This window comes from Hylobates moloch, unplaced genomic scaffold (assembly GCF_009828535.3).
Source record: "Hylobates moloch isolate HMO894 unplaced genomic scaffold, HMol_V3 SCAFFOLD_11, whole genome shotgun sequence".
In the NCBI taxonomy this organism is placed as follows: domain Eukaryota; kingdom Metazoa; phylum Chordata; class Mammalia; order Primates; family Hylobatidae; genus Hylobates; species Hylobates moloch.
In genome coordinates, this window is record NW_026652286.1 from 46,815,340 (window position 1) to 46,840,656 (window position 25,317).

The 25,317-nt window shown below is 39.1% G+C and overlaps 1 protein-coding gene across 1 annotated transcript in view; it reads left to right on the plus strand.

The window, feature by feature from the left end:
• The window catches only part of RNF169 (ring finger protein 169), a 90,062-nt gene that overhangs the window by 50,503 nt on the left and 14,242 nt on the right, over positions 1–25,317 (plus strand). Inside the window, exons 3-4 of the mRNA XM_032166940.2 lie at positions 11,912–12,058; positions 19,107–19,225. Coding sequence (XP_032022831.1) covers positions 11,912–12,058; positions 19,107–19,225 — 266 coding nt within the window. The remainder of the gene's footprint in view (positions 1–11,911; positions 12,059–19,106; positions 19,226–25,317) is intronic.

Sequence of the window (25,317 nt, forward strand, 5' to 3'; positions counted from 1 at the left end):
ACTGCATGGTGGTAGGAGGTGCTCTTTAGAGTTTTTCTTTGCAAACATGTATTCTTTGATTTAACCCACCGCCACTGCAACCGCTATCACTCACTGATTCACCAAAAATTGGGTAAGTAATTACCTTGCTTGTTTTTATCTTTCTTAAATGTATGTGTAGCTTTCATTTATCTCCATGTTTAATATTAGAAGTAGTTGGGTCTTTATTTAGAAGTTTGGTGTTTTTTTGTGAATAGAAATATGCTGTAGGAACTTAACTCTTTTATACCAGTTAGCCTGTGGTAAAATTGTTTTATTATATGTTGTTTGCTTGAAGTTTCAGTTTCTGAGAACCTATCGACGACGTTAAGAAATGTGTATCTAACAATGGACTTGTATCCAGAATATATAAAGAACTCTTGCTAATCTAACTAGTAAGGTTTAAAAAAAAGGACAAAAGGTTTGAACAGACATTCCACAAAATAAGATACACTTTCATGCAGTAGTAGTAGGAGTATAAAATATAACCACCATTGGAAACCTTTTGGCTGTTGTTCTATAAATTTAAATGTACACTTAACTGTGTGATGCAGCAATTCCACTTGTAGCTATTTAGCCAACCAAAACAAAAACCACCTGTCCACAGAATGACATGAATGTCCATAGTAGATTTATTCATAATAGCCCGGAACTAAATAACAACCCAAATGTCCAACATTTGTGGATAACCAAATTGTGGTTTATTCATACAATGGGTTATATCTTATCCGTATAAATGAGTGTCTTATTAGTAAACTCAGTAGCATGGATGAATCAGTCTCAAAAGTATCATGCAGAGTGAATGAAACTTGACACAAAGAAATACATCCTGTATATTTTTATAATAGGCAAAACTAATATAGTAATCAGATTAGTGCTAGCCTGGGGCTAAGTGGTTTGAGAGATTGATTGCTAATAGGTTCAAAAGGACTTTCTGGGGATGGTAGAAATGTTCCGTATCTTGATTAGGGAAATGATTACATGGATATATACATTTGACAAAACTCATTGAACTATACATTCCATATGTGTCATATGTAGGTTATGTCTTAATATAAAAAATGAATTCTAAGTAGACTGAAAGGTCAAATAATAAGCTTGTTAAAGATAACATGGGAGAATATTCTCATGACCTTGGGGTAAGCAACATTTATAAATGGGATAGAAAAAGCACTAACCGTAAGGTAAAAGATTGATAAATTGAACTGCATCAGAACCTGATACTTCTTGTCTTCAGAAGAGTACAGTTGACCCTTGAATAACAGAGATTTGAACTACGTGAGTTTATCTATACGCACATTGTTTTTTTCAACCCTATGGATTGAAAGTTAGAATTCATGGGATGCAAAATCTGCAGATACAGAGGGCTGACTTTTTATTTAGGCAGGTTTTGCAGGGCCTACTCTGAGACTTAAGTATGCATGGATTTTGGTATATGCGGGGGTCCTGGAACCAATCCTCCACATATTCCGAGCGACAGCTGTACTAAGATACTGAGAAAGTCAAGCTTCTGTGTGAGAGGGAAAGAAAGTATACATGTATATATACACAAACGTGCACACACGTACATACATATAAGATATATGTACATATGTATTCATATATTTTTCCTGACAGTTGCTTCATATCCAAAAAATATAAAGAACTCTTACAAATTACTAGAGGAAAAAAAAAAATCTAAAAGAAAAAAGGGTAAAGATATCAATAGGCACTTCATAAAAGAGGATTTCCACATAATAAACATGTGAAGCTGTTGTAGCTGTTGTACATCTTTAGTCATTAGAGAAATACAAATTAAAATAATGTAGTGCCAATATATACACGTTGAAATGGCTAAAATTGACAAATAGTACTGAGTGTCAGCAAGGCTGGGAGCAACTGTCATTCTACACTGGGGAGGCAGGCGTGTAATTTGTACAACCAGTTTGGAAAACTGTGGCTGCATACCTTATGACTCAGCAGTTTCTGTTCTAAGATACACTCCAGAGAACAGTGTGTATACCTGCATACATATTCCGTAATATTTTTAGCACTCGATTTATAAATAGCCAAAAATAGAAACTACTTAAATATCCATCAACAATAGGATGGTTAAATTGTTTTATTGTCCAACGACAGAATACTATAAAACAAAACAAGAAATAATAAACTATTTGTACCTACATGGATGAATATCACAAATAGAATGTTGAGTGCAGGCAGAAAGATTCAGTAAGCAGGTAAGACTTCACTTATATAAAATTCAGAAATAGGTAAAATGATTTTTTTTGGTGTTAGAAGCCAGGATCATGGTTTCTACCATAGTTCACTCACTTTTGAGTGAGGGGTAAGCATAAGGGCTGTATTGGTAATAAACTGTTTCTTGATCTTGGTGGTGGTGAATGGATAATTTATCATGTCTTACACTATTTGTATACTTTTCTGTGTGTATATTATGCTTCGATTTTAAAAATTTTAGTTTTAGAAATTAATAAGGGAAAAGTAAAGATTCTTTTCAGGAAATAAATTGCTTAGTACTCCTGATAGTGTGGCTGAGTATGAGATTAATGTGCAGATGTTAATAACTTTTCTCTAGTAATTAGCATCTGAAAATGGAAGCAGTAAAAATGACTGTAAAAGTCGTGGATGGCTTCATTCTGTCTCCTTGTTTAGGGTCCTGCTGCTTTTTAGCTCTATGGCTTCTCTGTTGTCTCTGTTGCAGTACCTGCCATGGGGACTTAGGTTGTACAAGCCAATCAATATGGAGTATTTAACACTCCATGGGGCACACTTTGGTCAATGGGATGTGGGAGCCAATAGATACATGCTTCCTTTTTTTTCCACCTCAGACTGACAGTCTTGAGATACATTTCATATACCTGTAGCCAACTAATGGGCCAACTATTGCAGCACTTTATATTGGCTGTCTTTTTTGGTTATGCTGCTCTGTCCTTAACTTCTACACCTTTCAGAAGTATTCATGCATAAACCTTCTCAGACTGCCCTGGTCCTCACAACAAAGAATTATAGAGCCCGGCATGTCAGTTGTGCTGAGGTTGAGAAACCGGTATCTGAAGCCAATGATTTGCTTTAAAATCCAGGCTCTTCAGTATTTAATGTCTATGATTTGAGAAATAACCATTGAGTCTTAATTTTTGTCTCTATAAAATAGTCATGATAAATAAATACAAAGAGTCCTTAAGGATTAAATGAGGTAAGTTTGATAAACTTAATGCCTAGAACATAGAAGAATTCAACAAACAGCAGCAATTGATATTTTTTATTCACGTTTAAAATGCTACTTTCTCACCCTCCCTTAGTCTTTTTCAGTATAAAAACTCTCTTCTAGAGACCAAGTTCTCAAATCCTTATAAATAACAACCAAAAGCAACGAAAACAAAGAAACAAAAACTTGTACAGAACTCCATATTGAGAAAACACCAACATGATTCATTTGAATATTTAAATGGATACATGATTTTTTCACTTTTGTAAATTTTTAGATAATGGTCTGTTAGCAGTGGCTCAGCATTGCGGTGAAAATGTTGTCTGCCAGCAACACAAGTGCATTGTCAAAAACTTTGAGAGCAGCAGTAAAAATTATTAGGAAGCCGGACATAGTGGTTGACTCCTGTAATAACAGCACTTTGGGAGGCAGGAGGATCATTTGAGCTCAGGAGTTTGAGACCAGCCTGGGCAACACAGTGAGACTTTATTAAAAAATAAAATTAAGAAAAACACAAACTATTTGGAGGCAGAAGGCTACATTCTAAAACACTAGAAAAGCCAGAGAACATAGTATGTTAACACCATTAAGCACCTAACAAAATAACACTAAGATATATAAAACAGGAAATGTAATATTTAGTTTTCTTAAAAATAGCAATATTTATGTATATATTGGAGGGGGCTATCCTGTGCATTTAGGATGTTTAGTAGCACACAGACTCCACTTCCCCAGTTGTGACAATCACAGTTGTCTCCAGACTTGCCAAATGTTCTGGCAAGTTGGGGAGGGAGGCAAAATAATTCTTGGTGGAGAACTGCTGAGATAGACCTTGATTTGCATTCCATCCCCATGCCTATGGCAGTGTGAATTTAAACACGTTACCTAACACTTAAACCTTACTTTTCTTTAGTGAGATAATGTAGACATAGTGCTTGGCTAAGCACCTGACATGTGCAGTTCAGTAAATGATAATTCCAATGATGCTAAAACCTGTTCTCTTTTGAACCATTATGCTCCTCTGTCCTCTAAAAGTAAACCACCCCTTTGTATAGCCTGTAGTCAAGTTGTTGAATAAGGTCTTCTCATGTAAAATCTTCAGAAGACCTTAAATCTTTTATGTGGGCAGTTAGTGTAGACTATAGTTTTGTTTTCTCCCCAGCTATGGATTTGCTTTCCTTTCCTTTGTGTTCCTGTTTGGACTGGGCAGAGTTGCCGGTACTTTTTTTTATTTTAATCTCCTCCTGGCATAGCATTGTGTTTGGTGTTCTTTGCATATTCATAACCTCATGAATTAGACTAATATCTTTTTTATTATACTTTAGGTTTTAGGGTACATGTGCACAATGTGCAGGTTTGTTACATATGTATCCATGTGCCGTGTTGGTTTGCTGCACCCATTAACTTGTCATTTAGCATTAGGTATATCTCCTAATGCTGTCCCTCCCTGCCCCAACCCACAACAGTCCCCGGAGTGTGATGTTCCCCTTCCTGTGTCCATGAGTTCTCATTGTTCAATTCCCACCTATGAGTGAGAACATGCGGTGTTTGGTTTTTTGTCCTTGCGATAGTTTACTGAGAATGATGTTTTCCAGTTTATTCCACGTCCCTACAAAGGACACGAACTCATCATTTTTTATGGCTGCATAGTATTCCATGGTGTATATGTGCCACATTTTCTTAATCCAGTCTATCGTTGTTGGACATTTGGGTTGGTTCCAAGTCTTTGCTATTGTGAATAGTGCCGCAACAAACATATGTGTGCATGTGTCTTTATAGCAGCATGATTTATAGTCCTTTGGGCATATACCCAGTAATGGGATGGCTGGGTTAAATGATATTTCTAGTTCTAGATCCCTGAGGAATCGCCACACTGACTTCCACAATTGTTGAACTAGTTTACAGTCCCACCAACAGTGTAAAAGTGTTCCTATTTCTCCACATCTTCTCCAGCACCTGTTGTTTCCTGACTTTTTAATGATCGCCATTCTAACTGGTGTGAGATGGTATCTCATTGTGGTTTTGATTTGCATTTCTCTGATGGCCAGTGATGATGAGCATTTTTCATTTGTTTTTTGGCTGCATAAATGGCTTCTTTTGAGAAGTGTCTGTTCATGTCATTTGCCCACTTTTTGATGGGGTTGTTTGTTTTTTTCTTGTAAATTTGTTTGAGTTCATTGTAGATTCTGGATATTAGCCCTTTGTCAGATGAGTAGGTTGCAAAAATTTTCTCCCATTCTGTAGGTTGCCTGTTCACTCTGATGGTAGTTTCTTTTGCTGTGCAGAAGCTCTGTAGTTTAATGAGATCCCATTTGTCAATTTTGGCTTTTGTTGCCATTGCTTTTGGTGTTTTAGACATGAAGTCCTTGCCCACACCTGTGTCCTGAATGGTATTGCCTAGGCTTTCTTCTAGGGTTTTTATGGTTTTAGGTCTAACATGTAAGTCTTTAATCCATCTTGAATTAATTTTTGTATAAGGTGTAAGGAAGGGATCCAGTTTCAGCTTTCTACATATGGCTAGGCAGTTTTCCCAGCACCATTTATTAAATAGGGAATCCTTTCTCCATTGCTTGTTTTTGTCAGGTTTGTCAAAGATCAGATAGTTGTAGATATGCGGCATTATTTCTGAGGGCTCTGTTCTGTTCCATTGATCTATGTCTCTGTTGTGGTACCAGTACCATGCTGTTTTGGTTACTGTAGCCTTGTAGTATAGTTTGAAGTCAGGTAGCGTGATGCCTCCAGCTTTGTTCTTTTGGCTTAGGATTGACTTGGCGATGCGGGCTCTTTTTTGGTTCCATATGAACTTTAAAGTAGTTTTTTCCAATTCTGTGAAGAAAGTCATTGGTAGCTTGATGGGGATGGCATTGAATCTATAAATTACCTTGGGCAGTATGGCCATTTTCACGATATTGATTCTTCCAACCCATGAGCATGGAATGTTCTTCCATTTGTTTGTATCCTCTTTTATTTCATTGAGCAGTGGTTTGTAGTTCTCCTTAAAGAGGTCCTTCACGTCCCTTGTAAGTTGGATTCCTAGGTATTTTATTCTCTTTGAAGCAATTGTGAATGGGAGTTCACTCATGATTTGGCTCTCTGTTTGTCTGTGATTGGTGTACAAGAATGCTTGTGGTTTTTGTACATTGATTTTGTATCCTGAGACTTTGCTGAAGTTGCTAATCAGCTTAAGGAGATTTTGGGCTGAGATGATGGGGTTCTCTAGATATACAATCATGTCATCTGCAAACAGGGACAATTTAACTTCCTCTTTTCCTAATGAATACCCTTTATTTCCTTCTCCTGCCTGATTGCCCTGGCCAGAACTTCCAGCACTATGTTGAATAGGAGTGGTGAGAGAGGGCATCCCTGTCTTGTGCCAGTTTTCAAAGGGAATGCTTCCAGTTTTTGCCCATTCAGTATGATATTGGCTGTGGGTTTGTCGTAGATAGCTCTTATTATTTTGAGATACGTCCCATCAATACCTAATTTATTGAGAGTTTTTAGCATGAAGGGCTGTTGAATTTTGTGAAAGGCCTTTTCTACATCTATTGAGATAATCATGTGGTTTTTGTCTTTGGTTCTGTTTATATGCTGGATTACATTTATTGATTTGCGTATGTTGAACCAGCCTTGCATCCCAGGGATGAAGCCCACTTGATCATGGTGTATAAGCTTTTTGATGTGCTGCTGCATTCAGTTTGCCAGTATTTTATTGAGGATTTTTGCATCAATGTTCATCAAGGATATTGGTCTGAAATTCTTTTTTGGTTATGTCTCTGCCAGGCTTTGGTATCAGGACGATGCTGGCCTCATAAAATGTGTTAGGGAGGATTCCCTCTTTTTCTATCGATTGGAATAGTTTCAGAAGGAATGGTACCAGTTCCTCCTTGTACCTCTGGTAGAATTTGGTTGTGAACCCATCAGGTCCTGGACTCTTTTTGGTTGGTAAGCTATTGATTATTGCCACAATTTCAGAGCCTGTTATTGGTCTATTCAGAGATTCAACTTCTTCCTGGTTTAGTCTTGGGAGGGTGTATTTGTCAAGGAACTTATCCATTTCTTCTAGATTTTCTAGTTTATTTGCGTAGAGGTGTTTGTAGTATTCTCTGATGGTAGATTGTATTTCTGTGGGATCGGTGGTGATAACCCCTTTTTCATTTTTTATTGCATCTATTTGATTCTTCTCTCTTTTCTTTATTAGTCTTGCTAGTGGTCTATCAATTTTGTTGATCTTTTCAAAAAACCAGCTCCTGGATTCATTGATTTTTTTGAAGGGTTTTTTGTGTCTCTATTTCCTTCAGTTCTGCTCTGATTTTAGTTATTTCTAGCCTTCTGCTAGCTTTTGAATGTGTCTGCTCTTGCTTTTCTAGTTCTTTTAATTATGATGTTAGGGTGTCAATTTTGGATCTTTCCTGTGTTCTCTTGTGGGCATTTAGTGGTGCTATAAATTTCCCTCTACACACTGCTTTGAATGTGTCCCAGAGATTCTGGTATGTTGTGTCTTTGTTCTCGTTGGTTTCAAAGAACATCTTTATTTCTGCCTTCATTTCATTATGTACCCAGTAGTCATTCAGGAGCAGGTTGTTCAGTTTCCATGTAGTTGAGTGGTTTTGAGTGAGTTTCTTAATCCTGAGTTCTAGTTTGATTGCACTGTGGTCTGAGAGACAGTTTGTTATAATTTCTGTTCTTTTACATTTGCTGAGGAGAGCTTTACTTCCAACTATGTGGTCAATTTTGGAATAGGTGTGGTGTGGTGCTGAAAAAAATGTATATTCTGTTGATTTGGGGTGGAGAGTTCTGTAGATGTCTATTAGGTCCACTTTGTGCAGAGCTGAGTTCAATTCCTGGATATCTTTGTTAACTTTCTGTCTCGTTGATCTGTCTAATGTTGACAGTGGGGTGTTAAAATCTCCCGTTATTATTGTGTGGGAGTTTAAGTCCCTTTGTAGGTCACTCAGGACTTGCTTTATGAATCTGCCATTATTATTTTGTGGGAGTTTAAGTCCCTTTGTAGGTCACTCAGGACTTGCTTTATGAATCTGGGTGCTCCTGTGTTGGGTGCATATATATTTAGGATAGTTAGCTCTTCTTGTTGAATTGATCCCTTTACCATTATGTAATGGCCTTATTTGTCTCTTTTGATCTTTGTTGGTTTAAAGTCTATTTTATCAGAGACTAGGATTGCAACCCCTGCCTTTTTTTGTTTTCCAGTTGCTTGATAGATCTTCCTCCATCCCTTTATTTTGAGTCTGTGTGCGTCTCTGCATGTGAAATGGGTTTCCTGAATACAGCACTCTGATGGGTCTTGACTCCTTATCCAGTTTGCCAGTCTGTGTCTTTTAATTGGAGCATTTAGCCCATTTACATTTAAAGTTACTATTGTTATGTGTGAATTTGATCCTGTCATTATGATGTTAGGTGGTTATTTTGCTCGTTAGTTGATGCAGTTTCTTCCTAGCCTCAATGGTCTTTACAACTTGGCATGTTTTTGCAGTGGCTGGTACCAGTTGTTCCTTTCCATGTTTAGTGCTTCCTTCAGGAGCTCTTTTAGGGCAGGCCTGGTGGTGACAAAATCACTCAGCATTTGCTTGTCTGTAAAGTATTTTATTTCTCCTTCACTTATGAAGCTTAGTTTGTCTGGATATGAAATTCTGGGTTGAAAATTCTTTTCTTTAAGAATGTTGAATATTGGCCCCCACTCTCTTCCGGCTTATAGAGTTTCTGCTGAGAGATCAGCTGTTAGTCTGATGGGCTTCCCTTTGTGGGTAACCGGACCTTTCTCTCTGGCCGCCCTTAACATTTTTTCCTTCATTTCAACTTTGGTGAATCTGACAATTATGTGTCTTGGAGTTGCTCTTCTCGAGGAGTATCTTTGTGGCGTTCTCTGTATTTCCTGAATCTGAATGTTGGCCTGCCTTGCTAGATTGGGGAAGTTCTCCTGGATAATATCCTGCAGAGTGTTTTCCAACTTGGTTCCATTCTCCCCATCATTTTCAGGTACACCAATCAGACGTAGGTTTGGTCTTTTCACATAGTCCCAAATTTCTTGGAGGCTTTGTTCGTTTCTTTTTATTCTTTTTTCTCTAAACTTCCCTTCTTGCTTCATTTCATTCATTTCATCTTCCATCACTGATACCCTTTCTTCCAGTTGATCGCATCGGGTCCTGAGGCTTCTGCAATCTTCGCGTAGTTCTCGAAACTTGGCTTTCAGCTCCATCAGCTCCTTTAAGCCCTTCTGTCCATTGGTTATTCTAGTTATCCATTCATCTAATTTTTTTTTCAAAGTTTTTAACTTCTTTGCTGTTGTTTTGAATTTCCTCCCGTAGCTTGGAGTAGTTTGATCGTGTGAAGCCTTCTTCTCTCAACTCGTCAAAGTCATTCTCCATCCAGCTTTGTTCCATTGCTGGTGAGGAACTGTGTTCCTTTGGAGGAGGAGAGGTGCTCTGCTTTTTAGAGTTTCCAGTTTTTCTGCTCTGTTTTTTCCACATCTTTGTGGTTTTATCTACTTTTGGTCTTTGATGATGGTGATGTACAGATGGGTTTTTGGTGTGGATGTCCTTTCTGTTTGTTAGTTTTCCTTCTAACAGAGAGGACCCTCAGCTGCAGGTCTGTTCGAGTTTGCTGGAGGTCCACTCCAGACCCTGTTTAGCTGGGTGTCAGCTGTGGTGGCTGCAGAACAGTGGATTTTCGTGAGACCACAAATTCAGCTGTCTGATAGTTCCTCTGGAAGTTTTGTCTCAGAGGAGTACCTGGCCGAGTGAGGTGTCAGTCTGTCCCTACTAGGGGGTGCCTCCCAGTTAGGCTGCTTGGGGGTCAGGGACCCAGTTTAGGAGGCAGTCTGTCCATTCTCAGATATCCAGCTGCATGCTGGGAGAACCACTACTCTCTTCTAAGCTGTCAGACAGGGACATTTAAGTCTGCAGAGGTTCCTGCTGAATTTTTGTTTGTCTGTGCCCTGCCCCCAGAGGTGGAGCCTACAGAGGCAGGCAGGCCTCCTTGAGCTGTGGTGGGCTCCACCCAGTTCGAGCTTCCTGGCTGCTCTGTTTACCTAAGCAAGCCTGGGCAATGGCGGGCGCCCCTCCCCCAGCCTCGCTGCCGCCTTGCAGTTTGATCTCAGACTGCTGTGCTAGCAATCAGCGAGATTCCGTGGGCATAGGACCCTAGGAGCCAGGTGCGGGACACAATCTCCTGGTGTGCCGTTTTCCAAGCCCGTTGGAAAAGTGCAGTATTAGGGTGGGACTGACCCGATTTTCCACGTGCCGTCTGTTACCCCTTTCTTTGACTAGGAAAGGGAACTCCCTGACCCCTTGCGCTTCCTGAGTGAGGCAATGCCTCGCCCTGCTTCGGCTCGCGCACAATGCGCTGCATCGACTGTCCTGCACCCACTGTTTGGCACTCCCTAGTGAGATGAACCCGGTACCTCAAACGGAAATGCAGAAATCACCCGTCTTCTGTGCCGCTCACGCTGGGAGCTGTAGACTGGAGCTGTTCCTATTTGGCCATCTTGGCTCCACCCCTCCCTAGACTAATATCTTAAAGATTAGTTCAGGCTTACAAAAATCAGACCTATAGAAATCAGAAACATAAGGCTAAGGCTTTGTTGTTGTTTATTGTTGTTGTGTGTTTTTTTTTCTGTTTTTGTCTGTTTGTTTTGTTTTAAACCTGAGGCAGCAGCCTGTCAAAAATATTTATTTGTTCTTTAGCTTAATTTTTTTCATAAGAATTAAAAATATTAGTAGCCTATAATTGCTTTGATATACATCATCTTATTTAAATGTTATTAAAACTCTAGACAGTGAAAAAGGAAAAAAAGTAGAAATGGAATCTTGATGTACTATAGGTACACAGCAAGACTCTGTTCATAAATACTATTATATTGTTATCTCGTTTACTTCTGCAGGGTAAGTTGCACTATCCCTCTTTTTGAAGACAAGCAAATGTTGCTTCCTTTGCTCATGGTCACCAAGGTTTTCATTCCAAAGCCCATGCTATTTTGATAATGCCATGCCACCTCCCCAAAATAAAGAGCATATCTCTCTGCCATAAATTTCTTTGTACAGCCAGGTGCAGTGGCTCATGCCTGTAATCCAGCACTCAGGGAGGCCTAGGCAGGCGGATTGCTTGAGCCCTGGAGTTCAAGACCAGCCTGGGCAACATAGTGAGACCCCATCTCTACTATTATAAAATTAGAACAAAATTTCTTTGTAGACTGTGTATCTTGACTTATCCTGTAACTGCAGGATAAGAGCATAAAAATGTAGGACATTAGAACTGCGTTAAGTCATTCTGTTGTTGCCAAGGAGGCCTCATCCAGCTTCTCTAGCTTTCTGTGGCCATCTCTGCTCTTCTAGTCCAATGCAGTTACATCTGGCTTATGGGAATAAGGAAGATTTTCAGGCTTAGCCCTTTTTGGCTATGTGATTATTTTTTGATAATGTGTATTATCTTAGTTTTTATGATTTCATATTGCTTAAGAATGCAGAGCAGTTAAATCTTTACCCCTGAAGAGTATGTTTGGCAAGAGCCAAGTAAAAGTAGGTTTACTTAGAAATCAAGAGGGCTCTATATCTGAGAAGAAAAACAGTCTCAAAACGGCTATGTGATCTGTTTGTTCTAATAAACTACAGAGTGAAATGTTTTTAAGTTTAGAGTTGCCTAAAACTACTGTGTTTGCATAATTTATATTTTTAGCTGAGAGAAGAAAAGTTACAAGAGGAAAAACCCTCTGAAGATCAAATCCACAAGCTGTTACCAGAGGATACAGAAACAGGGAAAAGGAAAATGGATGAACAGAAAAAAAGAGATGAACCATTAGTACAGAAAACAAATCTGGAACGTGTAAGTAAATCACCTTTTTAATGGATACCTGCCTCAAAAATCAGTGGTTAGCTCAGGTGACCTGGACCTGAAAGACCTATGTTGGTAAACTGTGAGACCAGTAACAGTCATTGACTGTGCAGCTTAAGAGTAGTGAAGAACTTATGTCCAGGCCAGAGCTTGAGAAAATAATTTTTGAATGGGATAAAGACTTGTGGGAAGATTAAGGAACAGTGGGAAAAGCAGGTGAATGAGAGGAAAAACCTAGTATAGTTTACTACTTGTGATTAGATTTATATGTATGTTGTTATTTTGACTTATGTGTTATTTGACATTTAAGATTTGTACATTGTCTTCTGTCCTCAACCAGATTTTCTTAAAGCATGTATTTTACTTTCCTTTATTCATTGTAATACCCTAAGCAGCACAGTGTAGATACAAGGTAGGTTTAGATACTTAGTCTATATTTAATTAGACTTCTAATTGGGCCAAATCCTGCCTGAGTTTGTTTCATTACTTATTTACCAAGTAAATTACTAGAAAAGGTTGCAAGTTGTATATTTAACTTACATAAGGAAGCACTTTTGGGGGATCCACTAATCATACCCAAATGGATAATAACAATTGAGTTTTATTTCTTTAGTAAGTCATATTGGATTGGACATATATTGCTTATGTATGTACTTAGCACATCCTTAGACTCCTATCTTTTAAAATATTTTGTGATTCAGGCTTGTTAATATTTCAGGTTGTCTTTCTGGTCAGCTGGAATCGATAAAGCTTTACTATCTATAATGACAGGCAAGATAGCAGAGTGGAGGCAAAAAAAAAATCTCTGGATCAGCAGTCTATCTCTTATACAGGTCCCAGCATTGTAACTGTTGGTACAACTTTGGCCAAGTTACTTAATTTCTTTGTGCTTTTGGGTTTATTTATTTTTATTTTTCTGGAGCAGGGTCTTGCTTTGTTTCCCAGGCTGGAGTGCAGGGGTGTGATCATGGTTCACTGCAGCCTCAACTTCCCAGGCTCAAGCAATCCTCCTACCTCAGCCTCCCAAGTATCTGGGACTACGGGCTTGTGCCACTATACCCAGTTGTATTTTTTGTAGAGATAGGGTTTTACCATTTTGTCCACACTGGTCTTGAACTCCTGGGTTCAAGTGATCTGTCCACCTCGGCCTCCCAAAGTGCTGGGATTACAGGCGTGAGCCACTGCCCCGCCTTGGTTTTATTTTTGCAAAGGTGTTTTTCTTGAACTTAAAAAGGAAATTCTTTAAGCTTTCTTGGGACAGTAGTGTTTGCTGGGTGCCACATACATGTGCAGCTTCTGATTCTAGTTATAATAATAATTATTAATTTTTAAAAACAACCACTTACATTTTACAGGGTTTCAACCTTGCAAAAGATTCAGTTTACAGGCATGAAGTCTTTGTGTACTCTTAATGCTCTGAACATTAGAAACCACAGAGGGCAAAAAAGACTGCTACTAGAGAGGCTACAGTTTAGCTAGACAAGAATAAGCTCTATGATGGTCTTGTGTATGTAGTATGTTGTATGACTAGTAGCTCCAGCTGTAGTCTGTAGTCTCTGAAGACCGCGGCTCTACCCTTTCACCCTGACAGTTCTACCCATTAGGGTCCTCAGGCAGAACAACCCAGAAGGATAAACTAGCCTTGATAGAGAGAGCTGACCCTTAACTATGGTCCTTTGATAGAAATAACCTGTTGTTCCTAGGGCATACCAAGACTAGGAAATTGCTCTAATTATTTTTGCATTTGCCACTACCATTTTTGACATAGAAATGAAGTGCATCCACCTAATTTTAATCTTAAAAGGAATCAGAAAGTACAAATTCTGATTTGTTCTTGATAACAGCCAGTTTTACACATGCATTGAATAAAATCTGACCTACGAATGTGTCAAGTTTTAGATTTTTGTGATTTTTGCCTTTTTTTCTGTTTTCTTATATAGTTTTTTTGGTTTGTTTATTTATTTAGAGACAGGGACTTGTTCTGTTGCCAAAGCTGGAGTGCAGTTGCACAGTCATGGTTTACTGTAGTTTAGACCACCCAGGGTCAAGCAATTCTCTCTCCTCAGCCTCCCAAGTAGGTGGGACCACAGCTGTGTACCACCATGGCTGGCCAATTTTTGTTTACTTTTTTTATTTTGTAGAGATGAGGGTATCCCTATGTTGCCCAGGCTGGTCTCAAACTCCTGGGCTCAATGGATCCTCCCACCTTAGCTTTCCAAAGTGTGGGATTACAGGCATGATCATGCCAGTGTGCCTGGGCTGCTTTTATATTTTGGAGGACTTTTAAATGGCTCTAATTTAAGAGTTTTCAGTGTTGAGCAAATAATTCCATTTAAGTTTGTTCAGACTACATAAAAATTGAGACCCAAAAGAATCTTAAGAAAGCTGACCAAAGGATTATTTTTTACATAGAAACTATTGTGATTAGAGCGAGACTGATCATTTCACTCTCCTGTCCCTAAAATTTTAATGACTCTTTTCTTGTGAAATTAAATGAAGACTCTTCACCCCAACATTTAGGCCCTCAGTGTGATTCTAGCTTATCTTTTCATCCTTGCTTATACCCCAAAACTCTAAGTAGTATATATTTGCTTTCCCCCAAATACATACACTGTGCTTTCCCTTTTCAAGGTCTTTGCTCTTGCATTTTCCTCTCATTGAAATGCCATCCAGCTTACCTGTTGGAAGGCTATTTATCTCTCCATGTGCAGTTCAAAAGCTGTCACATTCATGAAGCCTATAGGAATTCCTCTTGTTTCTCCACTTCTATCAGCCACTCCCCCAAATCCCTACTTTGTAACTTTTATAAGAGTTCTGTCATTTTCTTTTATATCATGGTTTTTTGTGTTTGTGTTTCTCTACTAGATTGTAAGTTTGTTGAGTACAGGAAATGTCTTACCCATTTAAATCTCCTGTAGTACCCTGCACATTGGAAGTGTTTGATACATGTTTATGAAATTAAATTTGAATGGAAGGAGGAAGGAGCTTACTCTAGAAGCAGATTATCATCTGTTATTTTTTTAGAATGGAAATAAAGTGAGCACAGTGTTTAATTTATTACAATTTGTTATGGTACATTTAATCCAATAATAATGTGAATTATTAGAAAACAATTTGATACAGCAGTTATGGTTATACTAAAGTCTAGAAAGCAAAAAGGGAAAAATTACTCGTCATCCCACAACCTAGAAATGATCCCTATAAACATTTTGGTACATATCCTTTAGGTATGTACCATATGAACATACAGAACATATAGATATGTTCATTTCTAAGAACATATAAATACACACCATAAATATATTGTTTTTCTTTTCAGAAAATGTAACCTAGTATACATACTGTTTTTCTTTTGTTTGTTCGTTTTTTTTTTTTTTTGAGATGGAGGCTCTGTTGCCAGGCTGGAGTGCAGTGGCATGATCTCGGCCTACTACCACCTCTGCCTCTCAGGTTCAATCGATTCTCCTGCCTCAGCCTCCTGAGTAGCTGGGACTACAGGCACGTGCCACCATGCCCAGTTAATCTTTTGTATTTTTAGTGGAGACGGCATTTCACCATGTTAGCCAGGATGGTCTCGATCTCTTGACCTCATGATCTGCCTGCCTCAGCTGGGATTACAGGCATGAGCCACTGCGCACAGCCTAGATACTGTTTTATAACCTGTTTTAGTTCATCTTAAATTGGGGGTATTGGCCAGATGCGGTGGCTCACACCTGTAATCCCAGCACTTTGGGAGGCTGAGGTGGGCAGATCACCTGAGGTCAGCAGTTCAAGACCAGCCTGACCAACATGGCAAAACCCCGTCTCTAATAAAAAATACAAAAGTTAGCTGGCCATGGTGGCGCGTATCTGTAGTCCCAGTTACTTGGGAGGCTGAGGCAGGAGAATTGCTTGAACCCGGGAGGCGGAGGTTGCAGTGAGCTGAGATAACGCTACTGTACTCCAACCTGGGTGACAAAGCAAGACTCTGTCTCAAAAACAAACAAAAAAATAAATTGTAGGTGTTCTTTCTTGCCTTTTTTTTTTTCTGAGACAAGGTCTCACTATGTCACCCAGGCTGGAGTGTAATGGCGTGAACATAGTTCACTGTAGCCTCAAGCCCCTGGGCTCAAGCAATCCTTTTACTTCAGCCTCTGAAGTAGCTGGGACCACAGACGCCTATTACATGCCTGACTAGTTTTTTTTAAAGTTTTTGTTTTTGTAGAGACAGGGTCTCATTGTGTTGCTCAAGCTGGTCTTGAACTCCGGGGCTCAAGTCATCCACCCATCTCAGCCTCACAAAGTGCTGGGATTATAGGTGTGAGCCACCATGCCCGGCCTGTTTTTGTGTGTGTAAAGAATCCACACCATTATCCAGTGGTCTTATAATATTCTTGACTGTAGAATTTATTTAAGTAATCTTTTATTGATATTTTGCTATCTTAAACACCATTGTGATGAAATCCACTTGTCTCATTTTTTTCTTATTAGTTCCTTAGAATAAATTACTAGAAGTAGAGTGACCAGGTCAAAAAGAGTGTTCTTTTTAACATTTTTGGTGTTTATTACAGTTGCCCTCCAGAAGGTTTATATTTATTATAGGTTTATTATGCTCCCACCAGTAGTACGTGAGGAGTACTAAACTAATTTCCTCACATCTTGTCAACTTTGAGTATTATCTTTCTTTTACTTTTTTTTAGGTACAACATTGTTTTAGATATCACCGCAAGGATTTAATTTATGCATGCTTTGTACCATTTTAGGAATCCATAGTGCCTTGGAGCTTATTTTTATCAAAGATGAAAGATGAGGGGTAAATATTGGGAATAGAAATGTAGAGGGGTGGGAGAGCTTTTGTCTGAATAATTAGTTATATATTTGTAATGTAATTTATTTTGCAATAATTGAAAGGAACTTGGCACTGGGCGTGGTGGCTCACACCTGTAATCCCAGCACTTTGGGAGGCTGAGGCGGGCAGATCACTTGAGGTCAGGAGTTCAAGACCAGCCTGGCCAACATGGTGAAACCCTGTCTCTACCAAAAATACAAAAATTAGCCAGGTGTGGTGGTGAGCACCTGTAATCCCAGCTACTCAGGAGGCTGAGGTGGGAGAATCGCTTGAACCTGGGAGGCAGAGGTTGCAGTGTGCTGGGATCGCGCCACTGTACTCCAGCCTGGGCAACAGAGTGAGACTCAGTCTCCAAAAAAAAAAGGAACTTGACATATATCTGTTATAAAACTGAAATTTTTCTTAAAAGATTACCCACAGTGACAGTGATAGCTGACAGAGCTAGGATTTGAACACTTTTTACTTGGTACTGATTTAATTATGAAGAGAGGTTTATATAGACAGAAATTGCCATTATTCCCTATTGAGTCTATTGGTATCAAAGCTTTTTTCTAGAGTTGAGAAGAGAATATTATATAAAATTTGATAATGGGTTGGTGCTATTAAAGTTTCTTCATTGAATATTTTGTACAACAGAGTTCTCTGAGGAACGATACCCTACAAAATTGAAAGGCCTCTCTGTAAATTGTAATTCTTCAAATCTCTCTCAAAGGCCAACTGTTAGGAAATATAGCCTATTGTGTTGCTGTGCCTGTCAGCCTGGAGAAAAACAAAGCATTTCAGGAATGCAGGGTACTGGGAGCCATATGATGCCTTGCGTGCCTACATCTACAACTCTTACTTTGATAATCATTTGATCATTAGATAATTGGTTAATCATCAGCTGAGCAGACAGTTATTTACCTATTATATAACAGTACTGGAAATGTTTTAAAAAGATGGTCACTTGCTCTCACAGGGCTCACTGCATAAAGCAGAACAGATCCCTAAATAAGAAGCTACGGTTCAGTGTGATTAGTTACTATCCATTAAAAGAAAAAGACTCTCATGTTTAATAATGAGGCAAAACTTCATGACATTATATGTAAAAGACATACCTCTAAGATGTTTCTAATGTAATTGGAAAGACTCTAAAAAGGGACTCCAAAGTAAAACAACGATAAATGAATGGATATAAACAAGATGGAAAAACTAACTCTAGGATGATTTGGAAGCCTTTGCAGAAAAAGTGATATTTTAGATGACTCTGAAAGGCCAATTAGTATTTTATAGGCAGAGAGCACAGACGGAATTTTAGGCAAAGGGTGTAGCATATCCAAATGGGTAGATAGAGGTTTTGAAAGACTGTGGTACATGTGGAGAGTAAAAAGTAGTTTGGTTGTACTAGAGCTCAGGGAGTTCCGTGTGTGGGAACTGGTGGGGGAAAAGCTGTGAAAGAAGGTTAGGTCTAGTTTGTGAAGGTTGTAGTATCAGGTTGAGGCATTTAGACCTTACCCTGAAGTCACCAGCAGTTAAGCAGGGGAGTGATTGCTGGAAAGATAATTCTTGGTGGTGTGGAGAGTATTAGAGAGAAGAAAGCCTGAAGAGAATGAGACCAGTAAGTAGACTGTTGCAGTAGTCCAGGAAAAAGATGATAAGAATCTAAGGTAAGGCAATGACCATGAATATAAATGGGAAGAGTTAGATCTGAGAGACATTCTAGAAGTAGAATAGAATAGAGGGAAATAGCATGGAGACAATTTGGAGACTAATGCTCTTAATTTAAGAACTAGTTTTATCCACGTATTAACCCTGTAATTCCAGGAAAATTAACTACTCTGAGCCTCAGTTTGCTATCTGTAAAAGACAATCACCCTGCTTTTAATGGGAGTGACATAAACAGTAAATGAAATAAAATATTTAGAAGCGTTGGAGTACCTAAAGCCACTATCCAAATGTTACTATGAATTAGAAGTAAGGGACAGAAATAGATGGCATTTAGTTTTCTAGATGGGTTGGTGATGGGGCTTACAGAAGAGAAATATAGTGAGTTTGATTTTGGATATATTGAATTTGAACCACATTTGAGATTGGTATCTCCAGGAGGCAGTTGGAAACATAGGTTGGAGCTCACAGAGAAGCGACATAGAGAAAGAGATTTGAACCTATAGTTAGAGTAGATGCCTTGGGAACTTCAAATGGACAGTGTTGTCTCCCTTGTCTCCCTGCCAGTGTCCTGCACGTCTCTCAGATTCAGAGAATGAAGAACCTTCTCGAGGCCAGATGACACAGACACATCGCTCGGCATTTGTTTCCAAGAACAACTCCTACTCCTTAGCTTTCCTGGCAGGGTAAGAGACTGATACTGAATTCAGTCAGGGTTCTTTGGTTTTGGGGTATGAGATAAAAGGGACTGGGGAAGCAAAGGTATTTGTTGTGGCTACTTCGGTGGGGAGGTGGAAGGGGAGAAAAGAGGTGGCAATTGGTTTTCAAATATGGACTAGGGAAAAAGGGCTGACCTGAATTTTTCAGGAAAAGTAACACCCCTTTTCTGACATCCTCAGGATAGGATTGTGCTAATTGCTGTGCTGCAAAGTATGACCCTTTTATCTTGGGAGGAAACAACAAAGTCTTCTTCAGTCTGACAATATGCACAGACTCTCCTTCTGGACTTAGTAGGAAGCGAGGACAGAACTGATTTTCTTTTCAATGCCTAGACCTAAAATATATCTTTATAGGTTTCAAGAGAGCAAACTGAAAAGTTTTTAAGACCTTTGTCAAGGAATCTCTTGATCCTTTAGACTTTGTAGGCCCTGGGAAGGAAAGGAAGAGGGAATTGGATAGATGATGGGTGCTAGAAGGATAATGAAGGGCTAGGTGGAGGAAAGGAAAGATGAATAGATAGGAGGAAGGAAGGGAAGCAAAGAAGAAATGGAGGAAAGAAGGAAGACTCATACATATTCATTCAACAGACATTTTGTGAACAGCTGCCTTGCTCTGTTTTAATATACAGATGTAAAGATACAATCTTTTTTTTTTTTTTTTAGACAGTGTCTCACTCTGTTGTCCAGGCTGGAGTATAATTGGGCAATCATGGTTCACTGTAGCCTCAATCTCCTGAGCTCAAACAATCCTCCCATCTCAGCCTCCTGAATAGCTGAGACCATAGGTGTGTGCCACCATGTCTGGCTAATTTTTAAAACTTTTTTTTGTAGAGACGAGGTCTCCTTGTGTTGCCCAACCTGGTCTTGAACTCCTGGGCTCAAGCAGTCCTCATGATTCAGCCTCCCAAAGTGCTGGGATTATAGGTGTGAGCCACTGTGTCTGGCCAAAGAAACAATCTTCACCCCAGTTCATTTTCTGTTTTGTTTAAAGCTGATATTGCTCACCCTTATCTCTAGGGTTCAACTCTTCCTTTCCACCAGTATTATTTAGTAGATCTCTCTCTCTTGCTGCTCCTGTGAATACACAACCAGACCCTTTCATTTTGGGGCTTTTTTGTTTGTTTGTTTGTTGTTTTTGTTTTGTTTTGAGACGGGAGCTCTCTCTGTTGCCTAATTATTTAAAAAATAATTTCTGCTGTACCCTTCTTACATGTATTACTTAATGTAGTCTTTATTTGTCATTATGTATTTTGACTGTAAATCACTTCAGATTCTTCTTGTAAATAGAGTATAACCATACAAAGAAACATAATCAAACCAGTCTTCTTTCCAGTTTTTTTTTTTAAAGTGATGTAGTAATGATGGTAATGCCATTTCGTACAAAATGGAATCTTAAGTAAATGGTTCCTAGCAAGATTTCTGGCACATGCTAAGTCTTCAGTGAATATTACTGCTGCTGCTGCTGCGATTTTTATCTTCTCTTGGAACGTGGACTCTTATAGCTGAAAAGGACCTTAAATATCATCTTATTCAGTCCATTTATTTTATAAATGGAAGACTAAAGCCCAGAGAGAGAACATGGCTTGCCAAATCTTAGACTGCTAAAACAGGAGGAAACTGAGTTAGAACTGAGGCTTCTTGGCTCTGAGTTTACTGCTCTTTCTACCGTACTCCATACCTTCTTAGTAGATCCTCATGCTGCCTCTGTTCACCTTCTCCTCTAGACTTTAAACTCATCAAAGGCAGGGATAGCATCTTGTTCATCATTATAATACTTAGTACAGTGCCTGGCACTTAGTAAGGGCTCAGTAAATATTTGTGGAATGTTTGAATAAGACAGGCCTTGTGCCTGTTGGTAGGTTAAACTAGGGCTTTGTCAGAACTGATTTTCAAACTTGCAGCAGAGGGCCTCTAGGAGGGGGAGGGCTCTAGGAGCTTAGATTGGCTGATGGCTGTTTTTTAGATTAGATTCCATAGGATTAATATGGGATTTAGGGGGAAGTCTAGTGACCACATTGATAAAATTTTTATGCTATGAAGTTGCTTTTTAGCCTTCAAATGCTTTAGCAATAGTTTATATTGATACTTTTTATAGATGCTATAAAAGAAAGATCTGTGTTCTACTTAGTAGAAATTAACCATAGCTACATTGTTTTGTTTTCTAACGTGCAGATACTTTTAAGCCTGAGTCTCTGGTGGCTCAGAGTGTGGCACATCAGGGGACTTAAAGTGGCTGTGCTTTCTATACAGTGTATATATAAGGACAGATAGAGACAGAGTCTTACTGACAGAGATACTAAACACATGTCCAGCCAGTGTTAGAGCGAATTGAAATCTGAAGACCCTCTGGGAAATAGGTACCCTTCCTTAAAATTCACAAATGAAATACAGAAGCATTCAGGTAACAGAAGCCAAGCAGATGCATAAGTGATGTGATATTGGAATACTAGCTTCAGGATTGAGGAAAAGAAGCAGATCCAGAGAACTAAGGGGTGGAGTTTTAGGGAAGAAGTAGCATTGTGACCTTGAGTAAAATCAGTTGGCTCTCCTTCAGTCTCATTTAGGTAAAATTGCAGAGTGTTATGCCTTACCTCCAAGCTAGGGCATGGGGGTTTACTCTATGATTTCTTAAGATTCTTCCTCTAAAATGGAAATGTCTAGAGGTGGCTTAAACGAGAGTTTTGAAGGATGGAGGAAGTGAGGCCAGGGCATGAAAAGAAAGGGGGTGGGGGCCGTTGGGAAGTTGTAACAATAAAGATCAGACTTAAATTGTGTGTGGGGAATAGTCAAACAGTGGCTTGAGGGAGAGGAGATTATGAGAAGAAGATGAAGCAGTGAGTTGAAATAGCAAGGCTTGATGATGGCCTGTGTGTGTGTGCGCGCGCGCGCGCGCGCGTGTGTGTGTGTGTTGTGGAGAGATAAAGGAATTGGAACAAGTCAAGTGTTTACCAGCCCGTTTATTAAGAGGACAAATCTTATTAAAAGTAATGGAATATGGCTGGAAAAGGAAGATAGCTTAAGGAGAAGCAGTGTGGAGCTTAAGGAGAATGATGGTAGAAGCGTCAGTACTATCTCTGCCATTTTAGAACAGAAATATTCTCATAGTCTTCAGAAAGGCCTGGAAGTTTGGTGAGGGGTAGTGTCAGGAGCTAGCCTTTTCCCGTTGCTTCCTTGGGCTCTCTGCCATGTTGAGTTCTTAGCATACCTCATGTGATTTAATTCTCATATTCATCCTGCAAAATGTGTAACATCACTGTTTTACAGCAAAGGAAGCTGCAATTCAAAGAGGTTAAGTGACTCACCCAACAATCTCTCAACTCAGTAGAGTACACAGATGGAATTGGAACCCAGTTCTCTTTTTACTCCAAATCTACGTTTTCTGTCATTATCAGAGCTCTGTGACAAAAGGCCCTGCACTTAAGTATGTGTTTTGAAATTATCTATCTTTGCAACAGAAGGCTGCTCTCCTTCCATTTTTAAAAAAAATAATTTATACCCACCATTGTTCCAAAAAGATACATGGTTGCTACAGAGAAAAGTGAGAATCTGTCCAGTTATTTCTCATTTAAGAGAACTCAGATCCTTCTGCATTATGTTAGGCCTTTTGGAATAGAGCTATGGAAACAAGTGTTCCTATCCATCAGTAAAAGAATACAAGTGTGTGTCCAGAATAGGCAAATACGTAGAGACATAAAATACATGAGTAGTTGCTTAGGGCTGGAGGAAGTGGGGTTTGAGGTGATAGCTAAAGGGTATGGGGTTCCTTTTTGAGGTGACAGAAATGTTCTAAAATTAATTGTGGTGATGGTTAAATAACTGACTATACTAAAAACCATTACATTGTACACCTAAAAAAATGAAAATACTAGTATAGACAAGGCAGATAACCCAGAGTGTAACAAAATATTACCAACTTCTGGGTGGATAGCAGCTGCACCAAGGTCTAAAGAAGCTTCTGGGTTTCAATCCAGGGTGTGTGTGAGTGAGAGAGAGAGAGAGAGAGAGAGAGAGAGAGAGAGAGAGATGTGTGTATGTGTGACAGGATGGAGAGGGTGGGAAGGGTCTTTCAGGCCAGAGACTGGCAGGAGGGTCCTCTCCAACCTTAATTTCTTGGTGGGACTCAGCTCTGTCAGACCTGAAGCTACCCTTAAGAAACAAGTATGGTGTAGGTATGTAAGAGACAGAGAGAGTAATGAGCAAGCAATTGAGAGCATAAGCTATCTAACGTTTTATATCTTGTATGGCCATTTGAAATCCTTTAAGCAGTGTTTTGTAAGCATTAAATCTTCTAGCTTTCCAGCTGCATGTTTATACTGGCTACCCCTGCTTTTCTTTGTTTGTAAATCACACTCATTGTGGGTGCGGGTATTTTTAGCCTAACTAGACGTCCCAGAAACCATCTGGTCTCTTGGCAGTGGACATTTTAAGCAAGTTGCTTTTCAGACAGTGCTGCTTTCTCTTGTTTATGCCTTCATTATGTGTTCAGATAGAGCTTCCCTAGATGTTTTGAGTCTGTTCTGTGGCAGAGTAGAGTAAGTTAGATCAGTATGCTGTGGTGCAAAGAGTACAGGCCTTAGAATTATAGAGATACTGTAGGTTTAAATAATTCACTTCAGCTGTGTGAACTTGAAAAGATCACTTCTCTCATTTCTCTGTCTATGAATTGGGGATGATGATACCTATGTCATAGAGTCTCTGTGTGGATTAAATGAGATACAGTATATTTCAAACACTGAGCACAGTGCCTGACAGATAATGGGTTTCTAATAAATGTTGATGTTTTTTTTCTTTTCCTTAAGGGATAGAAAGAGGTTATTTCTGCACACATTTTTATGTATTTATAAGAAATTTCTTTAATATATCCACTATATGCCAGGCACTGTGTTAGGGTTTAGGAATACAGAAATGGACTCCGTACAAAAGAGGAAGGAATAGTTACCGCCTCCATTTTTTTTAGTGAGATTATTGTCTGGGCACTTTAAATCCTAAGAACATTATCAGGTTTATTGCTCTTGACTATTCTGCTCCAGCATTTTGAAGACTCTTTCCCTGACCAAATGCTACAATAACAACAATAATATTATCTGGGTATTATGTTTATGTTATATATAATATTTTTACATTCATGATTTTAGTGACTGTTAGTGTCCAGATTTATACTGCATGTTGCTAGAAGTACTGCTTGATCTTTTCAGTAGTGCCATGGTAATAAAACACCTTTCTTGCTTTATAATTTAAATATATCTCACTGTTTCTTAAAAGATACTTTGCCTGGTGACATGAGCAAAATTGGCAGAGCAGGGAACTCCAAAAGCCTTCCATAAAAGCAGTAATAATTGGCAAAAACAGCCAACATCAACTTTATTGGAACTCTGGAAACTAATCAGAAGTGTACAGCAAATAAGCAGTGTCTCAATCTAGAAAAAATGCACGTGGCTGAGTTTGGTGACTCATGCCTGTAATCCTAGCATTTTGGGAGGCTGAGGTGGGAGGATTGCTTGAGCTCTGGAGTTTGAGACCAGCGTGGACAACATAGCGAGACCTTGTTTCTACTAAAAATTTTGAAAATCAGCCAAGCATAGTGATACATGCCTGTAGTTCCAGCTACTCAGGAGGCTGAGGTGGGAGGATCTCTTGAGCCCAGGAGATAGAGGCTTCAGTTAGCCATGATCACTTCATTGTACTCCAGCCTAGGCAATAGAGTGAGACCCTGTCTCAGGAAAAAAAAAAAAAAAAAAAAAAAAGCTTAAAGAACACCGGAATCTTGGCATCTAAGGAACTCTGTCAGATCAGTACTAACTGACCACTAAGCTAACAGAACAGAGAATTCATTGGCCAAATATGACAAAAAAATAGACTTTATAAAATCAGCTCAAAAAGGTCACTGAACAAATAACAGCTATAACAGACAGCAACAACAAACCCAGGGGTGGGGAGAGAATCTGATTTTCATAGTTGCCACCTTATAATATTCAAAATGCAAAAAATATGAGGCATAAGAAACAAGAAACTATGACCCATACACAGGAAAAAAGAAACCGATAGAAACTGTCCCAAAG